This window comes from Monodelphis domestica, chromosome 1 (assembly GCF_027887165.1).
Source record: "Monodelphis domestica isolate mMonDom1 chromosome 1, mMonDom1.pri, whole genome shotgun sequence".
Lineage (NCBI taxonomy): Eukaryota > Metazoa > Chordata > Mammalia > Didelphimorphia > Didelphidae > Monodelphis > Monodelphis domestica.
In genome coordinates this window covers 54,859,218-54,879,788 of record NC_077227.1, presented here as the reverse complement: position 1 = coordinate 54,879,788, position 20,571 = coordinate 54,859,218, and the positions used below count along the sequence as shown (strand labels likewise).

The 20,571-nt window shown below is 45.4% G+C and overlaps 1 protein-coding gene across 2 annotated transcripts; it reads right to left on the bottom strand.

Moving 5' to 3' along the window:
* Nucleotides 1-33: 33 nt before the first annotated feature.
* Nucleotides 34-20,570, bottom strand: SEC24C (SEC24 homolog C, COPII coat complex component). Of its 2 annotated transcripts, XM_007478396.3 has the most exons (24): nt 20,410-20,570; nt 18,929-19,125; nt 15,539-15,677; nt 12,505-12,674; nt 11,630-11,989; nt 10,976-11,112; nt 9,711-9,779; nt 8,173-8,284; nt 7,807-7,934; nt 6,208-6,346; nt 5,921-6,036; nt 5,677-5,801; nt 5,336-5,527; nt 4,525-4,618; nt 4,239-4,355; nt 3,834-4,004; nt 3,551-3,647; nt 3,314-3,459; nt 2,899-3,037; nt 2,512-2,630; nt 2,165-2,344; nt 1,824-2,015; nt 1,507-1,596; nt 34-1,340 (listed from the first exon to the last, which is right to left on the bottom strand). In XM_007478396.3, exons 2-24 carry the CDS (start codon nt 19,095-19,097, stop codon nt 1,200-1,202), a joined length of 3,342 nt encoding a protein of 1,113 aa, XP_007478458.2. In that variant the 5' UTR covers nt 19,098-19,125; nt 20,410-20,570; the 3' UTR covers nt 34-1,199. The 2 variants fall into 2 exon arrangements, with proteins under 2 accessions (XP_007478458.2, XP_001363118.2); XM_001363081.4 differs by lacking the exon at nt 9,711-9,779 and having other exon boundaries at nt 20,410-20,561.
* Nucleotide 20,571: the final 1 nt, after the last annotated feature.

The following is a 20,571-nucleotide window of genomic DNA, read 5'->3' as shown; positions in this document are numbered from 1 at the left end:
AGGAATTGCAAGGCCAGGAACCAGACCAAGGAATACATCTTAATTTATTTTATTTATTTCTTTACAAATTAAAGATGCATTGAAAAAATAAACCAATGAGGAGAAGTGAGAGGCCCGGGGCATCCCGGGATGGGGGGCAGAGGCCAAAGGGAAGCCAGACCCACCCACCTCCAGCTCAGTGCCTGCCCTCGGGCCTGGGTCTGTTAAGAGGTTCAGCTGTCCTAATGGGTCAGTGCCAGAAACCATGGTGGGCAGGCCAAAGCTCCCGCACCATTGTCCATCGGGCCTCTCCAACTCCAGCCCCAGGGCCAGGCCGGGCAAGGCAGCAGGATCAGGGCCAGGAGGGTTGGCTCTGTGAGGTATTGCAAGTTGATGACCAGGCTCCCTACAGAACCATCCAGTGTGAAACACCCTCACGGGAAAGGGGCTTTGGTGACACAGTCCCCTAACCCCCACACATCTGGGTGTCATCCACCACTGTGAAGGATCCCAGGCTCTCCTAGCAGAGAAGAGGTGGGTAGGGAGAATCCCCAATCTCCACCCACAGAGTGAACACCAGACATTAGGAGCAGAGGGAAAATGCTGGAGGCTGACAGCTTCCCCCTCCACCTCCAACCCTGCCCCTTCCCTCCCTCCAATGTTTGCTGCTCCCACAGGCCTAGGAGAGTTGGGCTACCCTAGAAATACTGGCCTCGACCACCCACCCACCACTCCTGGGCACCCTACATGGCATCCCTAATATAGGAAGTCAATGAGAAGAGAGCCGAGGCAGCACCCTGAACTCTTTTCTGTCCCTTTAAGCACTGCCCCAGCCCCCAGGATCCCCACCATTCACTCCTGCTGCCCCCTCTCTTGGCTTAAGAGGCTGGCCCAAATGGACACAGAGCATTCCCAGATTTGGGTGCCTCTGCACCCCCAACACTGAGTCACACACAGTGAACTGAGAAACTACATTCATTATGACAGGGTTAGCAGGAAAGGGGGGAATAGAAGGAGTACCTGCCAGCAGCAGGACATAGTAGAGTGGTGAGACACTTGGACCCAGAGGGGGCCACCCTCCCGTCCCCTCCCCACCCTCCTGAGACTGAGGGGATCTCTGCTTACGTGACTTATAAGATATGAACTGTCCAGATTTCCCTGCTGTCCTGGGGGATTTGTGGGGAGCTGGCCTGGAGCCCTCTGCCCTGCACCCATTTCCTCTAGCTCAGTAGCTGCCGGATCTCCTTGTGCATGTGACACAGAAAGTCTACATAGGATGCACCCCCACTTAGGCTCTTGTCCTCCACCAGGAAGTGCTTGAACAACATCTCCAATTTGTCCTCTTGCTTCACCACGATGAGCTAGTGCCAGAGCAGAGATTACATTGGAGCATGATGGAGGAAAACCAGCCCAAGCTCTCTCCACCACTATCCTCCAGAAATCACCCTTGGTCCTAGTTAGCCATTGGGAAGTCAATTACATAAGGCGAAAATGCATTGGGAACATGGGAAGGAATGGAATTAGTACCTTCATGTATCGGGATCTCTGTGCACGGAAGCTATCGATGAGGTCACGCACCCTTTTGGACAATGGGTTCTCCAGGACAGGAAGGGCACTCTAGAAAACACACAACTCATGGTTTCCCTACTGTATTTCAGCCTAGTTATGAATACAGAATTCAATGCAAAGGAAAAAATTGGCCCACATCCCATGGCTCTCTGTAATACTTGGAAAAGACCAGCAGACCTTGCCCAAGGTATTAAGTCCCTATGATTCTGCCATGGCTCATCACACCAACAACAACCCTCTTCCCCTCCCAAATCTCCAGAAGCCCAGCCACTCACTAGGCCGCTGGTAATCTGGCTGAATGAAGGGACACTGAAGAGACTCTGGACGACACCTTGCTGTACACTGGCCCCCACCCAGAGAAAAAGGTTAAGCCCATTCTCCAGTAAATACACATCTCCTTTGCTGAGGCGCTCCTCAGATGCCCGGACAGCTGGTGGTTCTGCACTGCTTTCTGCTGGAACCTTTGTCTAGGAATAGGGGAGAAAAAGAGGATCAGAGTCCTGGGAGTCAGTAAATCCCTAAACAAGGCATCACCAAGTTCCTCAGATTCTCTCCCTCTCCTAGGCTAGGCTCCACTTCCCTAGCAGGTGCTCACATACCAACACCTCATTCTCACCAGTGGAAGGAGTCGAGGATAGAAGAAGACATTAGTTTCTGCCACATCCATGGAAGTAACCAACTGCCGAACATATGCCCGATCATCAGTGGTGACCTCAGCACCAGGCTGCAGGACGTCACTCTTCAGCACACAATTCAGGTAAACGGGGAGAAGCTTCATGCACTCTGGGAGAATGAGCTGAGAAGGAAGAGGAAAGGAGAGGCACTTAGGGAACCTGGGAGAATTCCTCTCAAAACCAGTCTATACTCTTAACTCTCATCTTCCAAGACTTCCTGCCCTTTTCATCTCTGTGGCAAACGAAACAACATAAGTATCAACCACACACTTGCATGCACTCCCCAAACCTGTCCAGCAGAAGATGGGCTGGCACAATTTTTTCGGTAACAGGCCAGGATCTGGGCACACTGGCTGACGAGAGAATCACGTACTGTCTTCACCGGACTGTTCAGAACCCCCCGGTATGCTAAGAGAAAAAATACAAGGCAAGTAATTCCAAGTCACCTTGCTCTAAAACACACTAATAATAGCATTTACAGAGTGCCTTAAAGTTTGCAAACATGTTACATTTTATCTTCATAACCACTCTAAGTAGTGATATTATTATCCTCATTTTAAGATAAGAAAACTAAGACAGGCAAGGTTAAGTGATACCTCATCTCAGCAAGCTTAACTAAAGAGCTGATTCCCACCCCCCAACATTACCCATGCCTCCTCAGGTGCCCAATCCTCACCAAACTTGGCCAGGTAGTTGATGAGCGTGTCTGTTTCACAATTCCGATATAAGTCAGCCAGCTGGGTACAGCAGTTCAATGACAGGTTATGGATACGGAGCCTCCGTTGCCCAGCACAACTTGTGTAGAGTAGAGCGCACTAGATAGGTACACAAACAAGAATCAGCCAATCTCTTCCTCCACAGTTTCCTTGATGGCCCCACCCTCAAGTGACAGCAGAAAAATCACAAGGGCAAAAAATTGTCTCTGTCTCCAGTGAAAACCTGTGATTTCATTAGCTCATATACATAGGGAACTACAGGCAAAGGAATTCCACTACTAGTGACAGTCTTAGACTGCCTGAGGCAGTGAGGCCCATAGCCATAATCAATGAACCCAGAACTCCAAAACTGGCTCTATACCCACTGCTCCTCACCTGGATGAGGGCTCCACCATCTTCACTGAGTCGGTCATCATGCTTGAATTCCACAGTCACTGTCTTATCCCCATCCAGGCCTGCCAGTTCCACATCTGTTGTATTGCTCATGTAGAAGGCCCCAAAGAAATCTGTAGCCCGGATACCTGAGGGTAGTCAGCACAAAGGCTGTGTAATAGCAGTTCCCCAAATCCCCCCTCCCAATCCATGCTGTCCTCTCCCCATCCCAGAACTAACCAGTGCTTGTTCGGACACGCATGACTGCATCAAAGCCAACATCCTTCTGCACATCTCGACGAAGGTCACTGAGGAAGCGCTCCTGGTCACTTTCCACCTGCAGTTTCCCAGGCCTTGAGTCACATCATTGACTACCTTTACAGCATGACCTCCCTAATCACCCGCCTATCACTTTCATGAACTACTCTCCTCCCTGACCACAAGCTGTCCTCATCAATGGCATAGGTAGGACAAAAAACTCCCAGTTTGTTGAGCAGTATGTTTCAGTGTTCAGTACCCATACCTGGAAGCACGCGTACTTGTAGATGGAACCACCAGTGTGGTGAGGAACTATGCCAAGGGTGGCCACATCTACATACTGGTTAGGGAAGAGAAATAGGTCCACACAGCAGCCCTGGGCCACACACTCCTTGGCCAGAGACTGATAGAAACCCGTTTGTGGCTGGAAGAGAGTCTGGGAAAGGAGAGATAGGGACAGAATTTGGTCAACAAAAATTTCATTCCTCATTGAGCAATATGTGAAAGACAAAAAACATAATGTGTATCTACAGGGAGCAACTATGAATCCCAGCTTATTTCTGAAAAAAGGTTGTATCAAAGGATCAGTGGCAGAGAGGAGAAATGTATCAAGCATGAGGAATTTGTAGGGAATGAGATTTCTCATCGAAGGCTGCTCGCCCCACCACACCTTCTCCTTGTCAGTGTTGAGCAGTTTCCTGTCATCTCGGTTCTTCAGCTTCCCAGGAGCATCTGCAATGGGCAGAGACGTATGGAACAAAAACAACTTCCCTGGACACTCAGCAGCCTGTAGATGGGGTAGAAAGGAAACCAAAGAAAAGCTATGAACACCTACTAGTAGACATTTCTCCAGCAACAAAATTGAGGGGCTGGCTATTCCCAGATAGTTCCTGAAGGAACTGAGATCACAGCTGACATATTCTACCCTTAATACCCCATTATAGCTCTATGCCTACCTTCAGGGCCTCCATTCCAGCCTGAATCACAGGGGCAAATACTGTCTCTGTCTCCCTTGTATCTGCAAACATTTCTGGAATCTGATCCAGCAAACTGAAGGAGTAAGAAAAGTCAGTCTAAACAGCTACCTCCATCCTCTTCCTACCCATCTAGGTCCCAACAACCAATCCATTCAATCACAAACTGTACTCCCAATGACAATTCAATTCATATATTATATGCAAGGCACAGTGTCAAGTGGTAGGGATGCAAACATAAATACCCTGCCCTCAGGAAGCTTACCTTCTTTCAGGGAGAATAACAAATGAACCCTACTAATATAAATACAATGAGATGCCTTTCACCCTATTGGGAGAAGAGGAAGGAAAGGTACCTGAGGTAATCCTTACAAGAGTGAAATTAAATAGATCTAGAGATTTATAGTGTAGTAATATAGTTGTATTAGAAGAGACTATGTGGATGGGTGGAATTGGATATTGGAGCCAGACCATAGTAAGCCTTAATAGCCAGACGAGTTTCTACTTTATGTAGGAGGCAATGGGGTGCCACAAAAAGTTTTCAGTAGGATAACTTAATGAGAGCAGTGTGTTAGGAGAATTAACTCAGGAAGCAATAGGAAGTATGGATTGGAGAAAGTGGAAACTAAAAACAGGATCCACACTAGGGATCCTGTTTTTAGTTTCCAATCCCACCAGGGATCCTGAGGTTCAAATACATAGTTCTCCCTAGAAAGAGTTGTCACCTAGCCCCAACTGTCTCCCCTCCCAGCCCATCATAGATCATGGTGACACAGTTGGCCCTAGACCTCACCTGGTGATTACTGGCCGTGACTCATTGACATTGACCAGAAAGCCATCCAGCAGTGGCACAAACATATCAGCCACATCCGACACCACCATCATCTGTGGTTGGGCCAGGGAACTCTTCACATTGTAGAAGTGCAGCACCTTGTTGTATGTGACGAAGCCAACACGTACAGCCGACTCCTCGGCCCCTCCCTCCCTGTGAGAGGGGACAATCCTCAGTAATACTCAGCTGCCCCAGTCTATGTGCCAGCTGCCCCATCTCCCCAAAGGCTACCAGGCCTTTGATCAGATCAGATCAACAGCCCAGCTGTCCCACCATCCTTGGGGTGAGGGAAGGGCTCTCACCTGGGTAAGAAGTCCAACAGTGACTTGAGCTCCTCACAGAGGAGCTGGACAAGGCCACTCCTGACAGCATTGTAGGAGACATCAATCATAAAGATGAAGGCCGGGGGGCGAGGAAACTTGTTGTTCTGAGAAGGAAGGAAATGTGAGGAGAAAGGAGAGTTGTCAAGAGGATGCCTAAGGAGCAATAGAAAATAAGTAAGATGGGACTAGACTGAGCCACCCTTCTACCTCATGATGACCTCACCTTGCAGTAATCCACAGTAGCCAAGAATTCATAGGAGCCCAGGGAAAGCTCAGGCCGGTCATAGAAGTCCACACGTTTACCAGTGTGATCCAGGTGTTGGAAATACTGGGGAGGAACTGTTAAAGGGCATGGTGGAATGTTACCAAGAAAACCACTTTCTCAATGTCCATGAAAAAGGAAGGGAAGGGTGGGTGGCCTATACTGAGCTCAGATTTCAAACTGTCTCATTCCCACACATTCTCAAGTTTTCCCAGGATTCTTCAGATGGAGCACTCTCCCAGACTGACCTTCAGTTACACAGCTACAGAAGCAGCACTGGAAGCGCCTCCCGCCTTCAATAAACTGCATAAAGGGGCACATGTAGGCTTTGCAGCGATTGCAGCGCACAGGACCTGACTCCCCATGGTCCACCACATATGGAGGGGCCTAGGGAAGAAAGGGAAGGAGCTGAGACAGGGTGACTAGGGTGGGTCAGACATGAGGGACAGGCACTGGGGCAAGGGAGAGGAATAACAGTATCCAGAAGGGAGAAGGGCACAGATGGAGGGAGGAAGGGAAAAGGGAAGGGAGCAATGGACATGGGAAATATGTCCCTCAAAGTATGTGTGCTGTAATCTCCCCAACCCTGAAATCAATTCTCTATTCAGAGAGATGAAGACTAGCTAAACTGGTCTTATTTAGCTGAGGACTATAATAGGAATTTGGATGGAAATTCCTAGATTCTCCTGGGAGCTTTTACTTCAGACCTGTTCTCATCCCTCCTCCAAGTGTTTAAGATTCTTTGCCCTCTATATTCATCTCCTCCTAAATATGTAAGATTCTTGCCCTTCCCAAGTATTTATGACCCCTGCCCTACCCCTAAGTACCTATGATTCCTGCCCTCCCTCTAAGGATCTATGACTCCTGCCATCCAACCATTCCTGAGTTTCAGTGACTCCTGAGGTTGATGAACACGAGCAGGTGAGGATTCTCTAGCCAAGTACCCAACTATCTCCCTGAGACTAAAGCAGACAAATATATCAAGTAAAACAGAGATGAGAAGTTCAGGCTTCTGGGGGAACTCTGAAATCTTTACTCAAATTCAGTATAACTCTTCCAAACTAGATAGATCAGGATGAGAATAATAATCCACCTAAGGCCACATTCAACCACCTTCTGCACTTCCCACCAGAAGTATTTATACAACCTTTTGGACACAGAGGCCACAATTCCTCTACCAGGGTCTTAACTGGCAGCTGCTTAGTTATCATTAACCAAGCAGGCTATTTGTTAAGGTACTAGATAAAAAGATAAGGATCTAGGCAAGAAGGAAAGTCTGCCTTCTCCTGATTCATTCAAGCCTGGAGGATGACAAAGATAAAAATTGAGATACTGGCTGTATCTAAACTTCTTAGAAGTGGTTCTTCTGATAAGTGGTCCCAGAGGTCAGCTGGCTCACTTTGGTAAAACACCACCTCCCCCTACTCCCACCCCATTTACTCAAACCAAATATCTTTTTTCAGACTGGTAGGAATCTCTAAATTCCCCTACTGAGTCTTATCCCTATAATTCCTTCTAAACATCAACCCTCAGAATGATAAGCCAATGAGGCCTTTAGCTCTATCCATCCAACTTCAGCCTCTAAAAGCTGGATGGCATAGTAGGTAGGGCACTGAAGGCAGAAAATACCCAAGCTCAAACCATACCTAGGACACTAGTTGTGTGATGCTACAGAAGTCCCTTAACCTCTCTGAACCAGGCCCTCAAGTATAAAATGGGATTAATAATAGTGGTTTTGCATCAAATAAGCTACTCTATGTAAAGTATTTTGTAAATCCTAACTCTCATAACTATTATTTATTCCCACCTCCCTGATCCCCCAGAGGCTCTCTCCCAAGAATACTTACCTCCTCAGGGGGCAGCCTAGCCAATGGCTTGATGACAGCTGCTAGGGGCACCTGGGCCTGCTTGGCCATGTCAGATGTGCAAGGGATATTATATGAAGTGCACCGGATATATCGAGGACTTGCATTCCCTACAGAAAGGGTACAGAGCCAGATTTAAACCAGGATGTCTTAATGAATACTCGTACCCACACAGACCCTACAACCAGCACCAATGGTAGCCTTGTTCCTTGCCAGAAGGGATAATACCTGTTTAGGTACTACCAAAGCTGGTAGTTATGGTTAATTCTACCTATATCCTTTTTATGAAGGTCCCTCAGAGATGGGGAAAGAAAAGACCCCATAGAAAGGTGTCAGTGTCCTGCTCACCCTGGTCTTTCACTATAAAGTTGGTGGTAACCAGTGGTGGGACTTGGCCTCGTGCTCCAGTGACAAATGGTTCTGACCCCCGGTTATTCCTATCATCTTCAATGACCTGGATCTGCAAGAGTGAGGGAAATGGGGTAAATGTAAAAGGAAAAAAAATTGGAACACAGAAAGCCAAGAAATGGAAGAGAACAGAGCTGCAGAACAGACTCTGATGATTCATCAAGCAACATATCTACTCATACCCAACCTCCTAGGTCCCTTTCCACTGAGACACCAATGAATGGGTTCTGAACCCAATCCATACCCTCAATCCCCACCCTCAAACCAGAAGCACTCTGAGTAAGAAAAACTGGAGAATGGAAGAGGGGTATGTCAGGTGGTTGATGGGTTGGGCAAAAAAATATAAAATAAAAAATGCTAAACCCCCACAAATGGTTAACCCCACTCTGTCCAACTTCTCTGGGCATGATTCTAGGGCAATCCAAACATAGACCTTAGGTTGGTTAGATACCCTCTCCCCAATATAACTTCCATTTCCACAAGTTACATTTGGAATCGATAAGAAAAATTTGGAGTCGTAAGGAAAACAGATAGTGACAATATGAAAATGAAACTACCTGAAATGACCCCACACTCAATGGAAGTACAATGGACAAAGAGGATAAATGGTGAAGTGGGTAGGGGAACAAGTGCTGCCTTTGTCTCGAGGGAGTACTAGAGATAAACATAAGATGCTGCATCTTATTACCCCAACCCTGATCCTAAGACCCCCTTTAACTTGACAGTGGAATGGAAAACATTTTAAACCAAAGTTTCCCTTCATCCTTCAAAGATGGTAAAGGAAAAGGAAAAGAGAAAAATCTGGTGGGTCAGTACAAGATATTCCTGACCAGCACAGTCATCTTTGGTCACCCCAGGGACTGATAAATGAAGCCAATAGTAAGGAAGAAGGCATGCTTTTGATTCCCCCCCTCCCCCCCCCCCCACCTCATATTCCACAGTCCTTCATAGCAGAGGGAGGAGTGAAGTCAACAGTATCCAAGAGTTCATGAGGAAGAGGTCCAAGTCAGCTATACCATCCCTCAACCCAAGTTGGCAGGGCCTCTTATAGACTGCTTAGTCCCTAAGCACCAAGGGCTCTGTAGACCAGTAGCCCTAAAGAGCCTTGGACTCATCCACAATAGGTAAACCAGCATCAAAATGGGGAAGATCTGACTCCTACCTTCACCTTATCTTACCACAAGCAAGTGGGGGGGGGGGGGGTTAGTCATGGGACAAATACCTGTCAGGTGAGGGAGGGGAATAGCTGCTTACTTATATCAATAAAGCTTTCTAGAAACTTCATTCCCACTCTTCCTGTGCTGCTGTTCTCACTTTCTTTACAACATAATAAGCAGAGACATGGGAGGATGGGTGGGTTGAAGGATGAAAGGAGCCAGGGAAGGGATGAACACAGTGAATGAAGTGAAGTTGAAGTCACAGCATGCACAGGTGGCACCAACACGGAGAAGACACGCACCCCCCACCCCCAGACTTACTGGACTAGGAATGGCATCAGGGTCTATTCTGTGCCTGGTTTTCTGCTGAGGAGGCAGCTCATTGAGTTGCTTTTAGTTTGTTTTAATAATAAAGGCAGCAAAAAGACACACAGAGAGAAACAAAAGAACAAGCAGATGTTACTTCTCTCAGCCCTGATGGAGTTAGACACATACATCTGGAGTTTTGAAAACATCAAGAATTCAGGTTCCCTCTGGGTGTGGAACCCCATGTCCCTAGCCTCCCAACTTGAAGGCTCTGGGGGCTCAGGGTGTGACGGAGGAGGACAAGGAACAGGGCACAGACAAATGCCAAGTAGTGAGTATGAGGAAGAGCTGGACAGGCAGAGATGTCCCAGGGAGGAAAAGGGGTGTTCCCACTTGACCAGTCACTGAGCAGGTATCCACTTAGGAGACTCATCATCACATTGAAAGGGCACGACCTCAAACCAGCTGGTCTTCCATTGCTCCAAAAGAGCTCCGATTACCTGGGAAAAACTTTGTTCACTCTACCCTCATTCAGGCAACCTGCCATCACAATGGTAACTACTCCCAGGGGGACCAACCCCACAGAGAGTGGGAAGAGAACACAATGAAATATGATAACTTGAAAGTATTACATAGTGAGCAACACACCAAATGCTGTGGCTGGAATGGTCAGGGAGCTGATTCAGGAGAGAGTGGCCCCCTGGCATCTAGCCTAACCCTTAGTGGTTCTGAAATTTCCAACCACTTCAGGAATAAAATTCACTCTCTGAAAGGAAGTACTTCTGCTGTAGGCCTTTCAATTCATATCCCTTTAACAAGCAGGGAAAAACCCCCAACTTCCCTCAATATCAATGAAACCTGAATGCTCCAGGGAGGAAGAGCTCTATCTATCCAGGTTTTAAGAGTAGGAGAAATGGTCTCCACCCATGTGCCAAAGAATGAGGTGGTCAGTTTTTAAGACTTCCAAAGTGATATCTCACTAAAGTCCCACCACAGCTTTACAAACAGTAAGAGTTCACACTATGTCCTACCCTACCACAACCTTCCCCCTTATTGCAAATAATAACAATCAAGATTTACTCTAAACCCTAAAAAACAACAACAACAAAATAGAGATGACATGAGGGAAAAAAATTGAGCAATGCTGTTTAAAATTTGTTCCCATCCTTTCCAGCTTAGCACAAAGAGGTGCACGTGCACACACAAACACACACACACACACACACACACACACACACACATATGTACAAACAGCCATAGTCACAAGACAGTGTACCTACAGGACTAGGGATGGAGTCAGGATCCAGGCGCTTTGGGGGAGGTGGCTGAGGAGGCCCAGGTTGACTGCCAAAGTTGGGTGCTCCAGAGTAGACTCCCCCATAGTTGGGCTGAGGGCCTCGAGCAGGTCCAAAGGAACCTGGAAGGTAAAGGCACAAGAATTACAACCCCATAATAAAAGGCCTAAGAACTTCTACAAAAACAAGTGATAAATCCTAAGGTACAGTGATTAGTGGGGTGAGAGTAATACTCCAAGTTCACTTACCACCGACATGGAAAAATCAAGTATAAAGAGTACTAACTAATCTTGGAGTCACAAGTCCTGGGTATTAACAGTTTAAGAGGTATGTGACTCTGGGCAAGTCCTTTAACTTCTCTAAGCCTCAGTTTCTCCATGTTAATGGAGTCAATACTAACTATTCTACTTCCAAGGGTTGGGTAAGGAAAGCACTTTGCAAATCTCCCAGTGTTCTATCAATATGATTATCATAAACTCCTGGGAAGGAGAGCTCCTGATAATCTACCTTCTAGAACATACAGAAAACCTGTTACCCAAAGGCCCCCCCCTCCTATTTCACTAGTCAAGCAAATGGTTCTTAAATCCATGGCATATGGATAGCCAGAGTCCCTAGCTTCAACAAAGGGGAAAGACTCACCATTTTGTTGTACTTGATATCCTGGTTGAGAGGAATGCATAGGAGGTGGGGGTCCTGGGGGGCCAGTCATTGGAGGCTGAGCTTGTGGGGGAGGTGAGGATGCATGGTTGGATTGGCTCACTGGAGGCCCCCCAAAGCTCTGTCCAGGCATGGATGGTCCAGCAATTGAAGGAGGTCTGGGGCCCCCTGCTGCTGAGGGTGGAAAACTAGAAGCCTGCAGAGGAGGAGATCGCTGAGGGGTTTGGGCACCAGGATGAACCTGGGCCAGGCTAGTGGGTGGAGCCAGGTTCTGAGGGTAAGAGCCATATAGATTGGAGCCTGGAAAACTTCCTGAAGCTGAAGCCATTGATGTAGGTGGCCCTGAGAAACAGAAAGGGATAAGTTACTACCCTAATCCCTGTTCCTGCTTATTTAACATGTTGTTTCTCTATCCACACAGCAGAGGTGACTATAATTATCCTATCACACAGGGAATCAGTGTTAAGGAACCCATCATAGAACCTTATAGTTTATATCAGTCATATCTACCAAGGACCTAGAAAACAAAGTTCTCAATGGCAAAGTACTTGGCAGTGTCCACTAGTTCCATATATAAAGCTGGTATGGTTTAATTAATGGAAATGTCACTAAAGATGCATGATCACCTGTTTTACCACTGCATCTTAAAGAGGCTACATCTTCTCATCTAATTTGAAAATTGAAACCCCCTACATATATTGTATTGCCACTAGAGGAACTCCTACTTTTCTATCCTCCCCCCACCCAGATTTATATTTTGGACACAGTAAGAGATTAATAAATGCTTTTTCATATATTCCTTGAGGGACACGGAAAGGAGGTAAGGAAAAAAAGATTTTGCAACCCCAGTCACTCACCATAGCCTAATGCTGAAGGAGGAGGAGCTGCTGGGCCACTGATCTGCATCCCTGCCATCTGAGTGGTCACCTGTGTGCTAGTTGGGGGAGGGCCATATGGCTGAAATGGGGCTGGTTGGTTCACCAGAGGGGCCACTGGGGCTGGCACAAACGGCTGAGACACGGGAGGCCTAAGGAGAGAATAAAAGTAGAGGTAATCATAGGATCTAGGAACCCTGACAAATTTGCTAAGAATCCCTAGCCCCAAACTACTTTACCCCTTTTTCCCCTAGCCTGGCCTCTGCCAAGACCCATAATCTACACACATATTGTATAAATTCTTAATTATCCAAATTGTTGATCCTGTCAATATTTCAAGGATCTAGCTTTTCTTTGATGTGATGTCTTCCACTGCATAAACTGCAATCCCTTTAACTTAGTCATTAAAGAGATCCTATGACTTTTGCTTCTTGTTTTCTCCCTCCCACCTTGCAAAACATCACCCTGTGCCAACTTAATGGTTTAGTTCCACAATGAATTAGGCTTTCCCTTAGACAATTGTACATTGTCAACAGTATATTCAAAGTCTTTTCACCAAGGAAAGACCCACCACAGACTGTACTCTAATGTCAAAGACTTCAAGAATCCAAAATCATCTTGCTCCAATGAAGTACTAAGTTAGAAATTTAAGAGACAATACTGTGAACCATTTTTCTTAGTGGCATTTGTGGCAAATGTAGCTTTAAACATTAATTAGGCAACAAATCTCCAGAGTATCTACTAATGACAATACCACCTTCTTTGCCTAAGTCCTTCACCGACATAATTGCCACAGTATGGCAGTCACCAGTCCAGGAGCTAGAAGGGAAGGAGCATTGTGTTATACCAACAATATATTGGTCATATAAATGTAGTTTGAGGCTTCTTCCCACAATAGAAGTGTGAGCTAAAAAGTCAACCAATTTAGAGAGTATTTGATTCAACATAAGAGGCAATGCTTCTTTCAAATGCCAGTTGACTGGGGAGAAGAAAACTAAAAAACTTTTCAAATTCTCCTAAATTAGTTTTTCATAGTGTGGTTTCATTATTTACTTTAAAGTATTTTGTACTTTCCTAACATTGGGCATACCCAATTTTTTTTCTGATACACCATTCAAATATTAGTACAAAAATTCATTTCAAATTACAAATTGAGAAAATTCATTTATAGAATTGTAAAAAACATACACATGTATACTGCTAACAGAACTGAAAATTATAGAATCTTTTTATACTTTTATAATAAAATCTCTATCTAGAAGTTAACAATAAGAATCATGTCCTTTAATCAAATCATGCCAATATTGGAAATATTCTCCAAGAATGTTATCATAAAAAAATAAGATATTCAATGGAAATAGATGTAATTTGTTTAGAAATACATTTTTGCAAATAGAAAATACTGAACAACCTAAACATCCCAGTGTTGGTGAATGGCTGAATAAGCTATGGTACATCAGTATAATAATTATCAGTGTACTAGAATTGAATTGCAGCAATACATCAAGGATTTGTGACTGTAATGTTAAATTTACTTTATTTTAACCCAATGAAAAATTTAGAAAATAAATCTTGATCAATTGCCCTAGGCTCAGAGAGACTGTGACCCAGTCATGGCCATAGACCAAGAGTCAAAAGGAAGCTCTGAACTGAGGGATTCCTGACTCACCATCCAACATTCTCCATATTCTCCAGCATCAGACATGATCAATGAAATGAGACTAAAGAAATCTGGAAAGGTTTATATGAAGTGACATCAAGAACATAAAATAGCAACAGCAAGACGCTGAGTGAAACAGCAAAAGACATTTGACTAGAAATAAAAAAAGAGAAAACTAAATACACAAAGATGAATCGCAAGAGATCATAGGTTGAAGCCCTTTGAGGGCATTGACTTCAACCCCCTCATTCTGAAGGATGAAGCTGAGATCCATAGTGGCTGAATTACTTGCCAAAGTTCTGCCTATAATTTTAACAAGGTCCTTCTGGTGTTTAGGAAAACAAACTCCCTTGGACAAGAGCCCAGATAGACTCAAACTCTATGCTAAAGAAGACTATGTTACCATGAAGACTCTGACCTCTCACCTCTTTCTTTTATGTGTAATCCACAATGAACAGTGTTCTTATATAACATCTTACTGTGGGAATTTTATTCTATACTGTTTTTTCCTACTTGTTTTACTTTCTCCACTAAACTGTGGATAAGACTATATTTTGTACTCTCTGGCACCTAGTATGAGTCTAATTAAGCACATAGTAGGTACTCAATGGATGTTTGCTTCACCAACCAGCTTTCCATTAGCATGGATGATTAAGAGTTCATTCCATTCTTATAGAACATAGATTAATCTTGTGGCCCCAAGATGATGAAAGTCACTTGCTACATACCCAGCTAACAAAGGTTGGGAAGTTTTCCTAGGCTATTTCCCTTACCTTCTTTCATCTCCATGTATAAATCTAAAATTCTGAGCCCTTCTACCTTCTCCTTTGTTAACTGAAAAACAAGCAGTACCCTACTGGAGAAGGGTCCTAAAAGAAAAGTGGCTCCCAAAGGTCGCAAATGCTTTGCCAAATAGTTTGGACAGCTTACCATCTGGGACTTCCTGCTACACCCCTTCACAAGATACTTGTTTCTGCCTCTGAAATGAAGGGGCTGCTCTTCTCTCTATGCATTGGGACAAGACTGACCTGATTTCAGCCAGTCAGCTGGTGAAAAGAGTGGGCCTAAAGGATCTCAAAGCCCCTTCCTATTCTTTTCTAGGATTCAGTAAGGACAGCAATGTTAACTGCTAAATAGTATCTAGATAAGAAAAAAAAAACAGTGGCAAAGAGCCTAGAGTTCAAAGGAGAGAATGTGAAATAGAATCCTAGTTAAAAGACCAGTATACAAGCAACAGTGGAAGACTGGGAAAAGGAAGAGAGAGAAGAAAGAAAAAGAAACACACAACAAAACACTTGCACTGTTTCCTACTTCTCATGTAGTTTTGAATCTGCACAGGGAAACACAAATACATACCTCTGCATCTGAACAGTGGAGCTTGGCCCATTCTGCACATCTCCTTGGCCAAACTGGCCATATGCAGGCTGGCCACTAGGAACTCGGGCTGTAGTAGAGGCTGGGGGTGTTCCCGAGGAAGGTGGTGCTCTTGGCACACCTAAGAGAAAGGATAGAAACTCAGTGATTACAAAAAGATCTTTCCTCTACCCAGAGATTCAAAATATAGATCAGTGAGCTCAGGTACTTATTGGCCACTCCCATTGTTTCAAAGTGAAGATGACACTACTCATTGTCAATTCTAGCCATGGCAGCTATTCTTGACCTGAAACCATGAACAGAAAGCTTCCATTACTCCTATCAGTGTCACTGGCTGAGCCCTCTATCAGTCACATCAGAGATCTTCATATTGAAACTATTGCCAAATTGTATGGATTCTACCTTCTCATCATCTCTCATATACATCCTATTCTCTTCTCTGATACAAGTCTTCATCCTCTCAAATCCAGGAAATAGTCTTCTCTGGTGGATCTACCTGCCTGAAGTCTATTCCCCACTTCACTGCCATTCATTTCCCTAAAGGACAGATCTGAACATTATTATCCCCCCCACTCTCCAACTCAGATAACCTTCAGGGCCTCCCTATTACTTCCAGGATAAAACATAAAATCTGTTTGGTTTTCAAAGCTTTTCATAATCTGTTCCCTTCTAGCCTTTCCAGTTTTCTGACACTTAACTCCATAGATTCTACAATCCAGCAACACCAGCCTCTTTGTTGTTCCTGGCACAATACACAACACTCCATCTCCTAACTATGTGCCTTTTTACTAGCTCTCTCCCATATCCTGGAATTCTTTCCCTACTCATTTCTGCCTCCTGGCTTCCTTCAAGTGTTATTAGCTCAAATCCCACCTTCTGCCAGAGGTCTTTTTGGCCCCTCATCCCACATTTTAGTACCTTCCTAATATCACCTATAATTTACTCTGTATATATCTTGCATAGACATAGTTGTTTGCTGGTTGCTTTCATCATCAGAACATGAACTCCATGAGGACAGTGCCTATTTTTGCCTTTCTTTCTACAGTTAAAGCTTAGTAAAGTGCTTAGCATAGAGTAAGCACTTAATAAATGCTCAGTGACTTGATCTGACTCTTACACTCCTTCAATTTAGTATAGACTTGCCAGTTTCCCAGCCCAGATGTTAAATTTCCTGGGGAAAAGCATCTAAACTAAGGGTTAGCAATTTATGACACATGCTCAAAGTAGCAGATAAGGAACTTTTGGAGGGACAAGAAGACCTTAGCTATGCAAACATGGAAAGAAGAGGGAGGACTGAGAATCAGCTCCTTTCACCCCCTGTGTTCATCTATTCACTTTGCATTCCTAATAGACCTAGATGTCAGGAGCCCTATGCCATCCAGCAAATCTTAGTTGTGCCTCCACCAACGACTCCTCAATGAACTCTAGCTTCACTCTCCTGTCACAAGTTATGCCATACTGACCTGACTAGCAACATGGTACAATGGAAAGAAGCCATGTTTTGGAGTCAGAAGAGCTAGATTGGAACCTCAGCTCTGTCACGTACTATATGACTCTGCACAAGTCACTTAATTTCTCTGGTTCTCAGTTTCCTAATCTGTTAAATGAAGAGGTTGGACTAGATGGCCTCTCCAATTCCTTCCAGATCTAAAATTATGATCCTATAAACCCATTCCTATTCCTAAGGAAAGAGATAACCTCTCCTCTACGCCCTTCAAAGGTTCTAAGGGCTCAACCTCTTTCACCAACCTGTCAGGCAGTTCCATTATCCACTTAATTTACACCACTTCTGTTCTGCTTCAGTTTAAATAACAGAATTTTAGAGCCAGTAGGGACCTTGAGGATCATCTAGTCTAATCCAAACTGCTCAAATGATAAAGAAACAACACTCACTGAGATCAAAATAACTCTTCTAAGGTAATAGAGAGCTTATTTATTTTTATTTCTAACTATCAGAGCTAGAGATGCAAGTCAAGCCTTCTAATCCAAACTGGAGTACTCTTTCATGGTATCAGCCCAGTTTTTTTTGTTGTTGTTTTGCCCTTATCAGAAGCAGAGACACCTAAAGAGGCAAGATAAACTTAACTTTACAGCAGCATCATGGCATACAGAAATGCCTAGAAGTCAAAACCTGCGTGCTAATTCAAGCGGCTCTATTTACTAACTTTGGGACCAAACAACTTTAAACTTCATTTTTCTCATCTGGAAAACAGGAATACTTACTTTATCAACTTCACAGGGTTGTGAAGAAAGCACTTTGTAAACTTCAAAATATATATGAAAGTTAGTCATTAGAAAGTATGTGAAAGTGCTTTATAAATGTAAGTTTTGGTATTTAGTAATCATAGCCCAGACCCACATTTGTACCTATCTCAGAGATGGCTCTTCAGGAGATGCCAAGCTCCGGTCTGATATAACAGGAGTTAAAAGGCCTAACAAGGACTCTGCTATGATCAAAGTCCCAAACCAGAAAATAGGATAGGAACTTTACAATCTTGTTTTTTACCTTGAGTTTATCTCTGCATTTCAAACTTTGACTTATACTTTGTTCTTGTTCTTCATGTTTCTTCTACAAGTCCTCTCCTATATCCCTAAACTCATTGTCATTAAAAACACTGTTAGACACATACCAGATATTATAACCAAGGGTGTACTATCTTCGATTCTGGGTTAACTTGAAATAAGATATAGCATCCCACTTGTCCATATAATCAGTACACTTTCTGAAGGAGTATTATAACAAAATACGAACCCTACAGAAAATGTCAGAGCTTTTTTTTTTCAAAGCCCTCCAAACACACTCATGCTATCCAAAAGACAAAGGTACTTGATGTAAGGCTGCAAATGACCTTGACAGAAATCTATAAAAGGCATTAAAAAGTCAGACACATAAACTCTACCCCTCCTACTGAAGAGCCATTTCCCTAAGCCCTCAGTCCTAAAAGGCAGAACCCACACACCAGGAATAGTTCCTAAATACTCAAGGTAGACCAAAAAAAGGGCATAGAACAACAAAGTTTCTACCAGCCAAAGTTTTGGAAAGCACCTACCCCTACCAAAGTATGAAACAACTGTGTAGCCATGCCCCTTCCCCATCTAGCCCTTGCCAGTGTGCCCAGACTGGCTGCAGTCCAAGGAAACTAGAACACCACCTCATGGTGCTATCTGTAAACAATGAATTATCAATGGACACAATGTGGAAGCTACACACCCATTAAATGTCACAAAGGTGAATCAGAACCAGAAATAGGACAGAGTAGACTCCGTCCATGACCCTTCATGGCACACAAAAAGACAGTTACACAAAAACCCCTCAATGGGACACTGCCACCACCTCCTCAGAGCTTACAAGTAACTCAAACACATACATACCTGGGGGAGGCAGTTGCTGATAGCCTGGCATTGGACCATTGTAGGCTCCATAAGGAGTAGGGGGAATTATGGGTCCTGGCTGCCCACCATAGCCAGATTGATATCCTGTGTAGCCAGGCTGAGGCTGTCCATATGGCACCCCAGGGGGAGCTGGCTGATTGACATTCATCGTGAGTGCATCCCCAACCTGGCCTCACCTGCAGGGCAGGAGAAAAGGGGGGAGATAAGAAGTGTTCAGAAACTAGTTTTCCAAAGTTGCAACATATTATATAAGTAATACTCAGGCCAAAGTGGGGCTGGAGCTAGCTAGATGCCTGCACTTGAGCAAAGTCCGCTATGAATCTCTTCTCTGAGTTAGAATTTGATTGGAGTCCTATGCTGAGTCTCCCACTGAGAGAACTGGGATCTCCCAGTGCAAGTAATTCTTCCTGGAGTAGAATAGCAACCCTATTTTCAGTTTGTCTGGCATTTCTCTAATCTGGCTCATGACAACACAAGAAGATTCTAAGAGGATACTTCTATCCACAAAACAATTCAAGTAAATTCCCTCTTCACCACCCCCCCCCAACCAATAGAACTAAAATGCTTGAGAACAGTGATGGTTACATCTTTTTCCCTACATTCCCAGTGCCTAGCAAGCACAGAGAAAGGATAATTAACGTTTGCTGAAGTTAAGAATGGGACAAATATTACTGAATCTGGACTAGCTGGCTGTGGCTGACAGCACCTCCAACCCTTCTGTTAAGGTGCAAGGCAGGTTTCTCAAAGGCTACTCTTCCGAGCCCTGTTCGATGACATTGTGGCGTTTAATAGACAGCACATTCAGCTCTCACTACCTCTATGGGATGGGCTGTCAACTGGGGGAAGTGAACTATGCAAGTGTGAGAAAGGAGAAAAAGTGGGGGGGGGGGGGTTGGTGGGAAGTTTCAAAAACGGGGTGAGTGGGAGACACGACTTATCCCCCCCTAACGAGCACAAGCTTCAAACCCGGGGGTCCGTAGTACCCTAGAAGGATTGGGGGGAGGGGGAGTTCAGGGTAACAGCCCCAAAGGGGCGGGGCGGGATCCCCTGGGCTCCGAAGGCTGGGGGTCTGCCCCTGCGGAAGCTGCCAAGGAACTTGGGAGAACCAGCAGATAACCAGGGCCAAAGGTTGGGAGGGTGGACGGGCGAGACGACGGGATCACCTCTTCCAGTCAAAGGGGACTCCGGGCTGGGCAGACCGCGCCGTGCAGAGCCGGGAGGAGACTGGACGGGTCCCTCCGGCTCGGACTAGAGAGTGAGAGGGTGAAGGCCCGCCGCGATGGGGGTCCCGGGCCCTGTCCACTCCAGCCCGGCCACAGCCCCGCCCCCAGACTCCTCCCTTCCCCGGCCGCACAGTGCTCGCCCAGGAAGGGCCCCCAGGACGGCAAGTCTGTCTCGTCACTCCCTAGTCTCCTCTCAGCCCTCCTGTCCTCGATCTCTCCCCCTTCTCGAGGGCTCACCCGGCTCCGGCTCCAGCGCCTGCCCCGGCTGCGCTCCCAGCGTCTCGACTCTCAGGCCCCACTTCCGGTTCCGAGCCGGCCGTCGTGTCGCCGCCGGAAGTGCCTCCCCCGCGCACGGAGGCCTTGGCTTCGGGAGCTGCCACGTCCTCACTAGGACGACAC

Coding starts and splice junctions, on each gene's coding strand:
- SEC24C (XM_007478396.3), bottom strand. CDS start 19,097: ATGAATGTCAATCAGCCAGCTCCCCCTGGGGTGCCATATGGACAGCCT. Junction 4,005..4,238: donor TCAACACTGACAAGGAGAAG/GTGTGGTGGGGC, acceptor CTCCTTTCCCAG/ACTCTCTTCCAGCCACAAAC. Junction 1,341..1,506: donor AGAGATCCCGATACATGAAG/GTACTAATTCCA, acceptor CTCTGGCACTAG/CTCATCGTGGTGAAGCAAGA.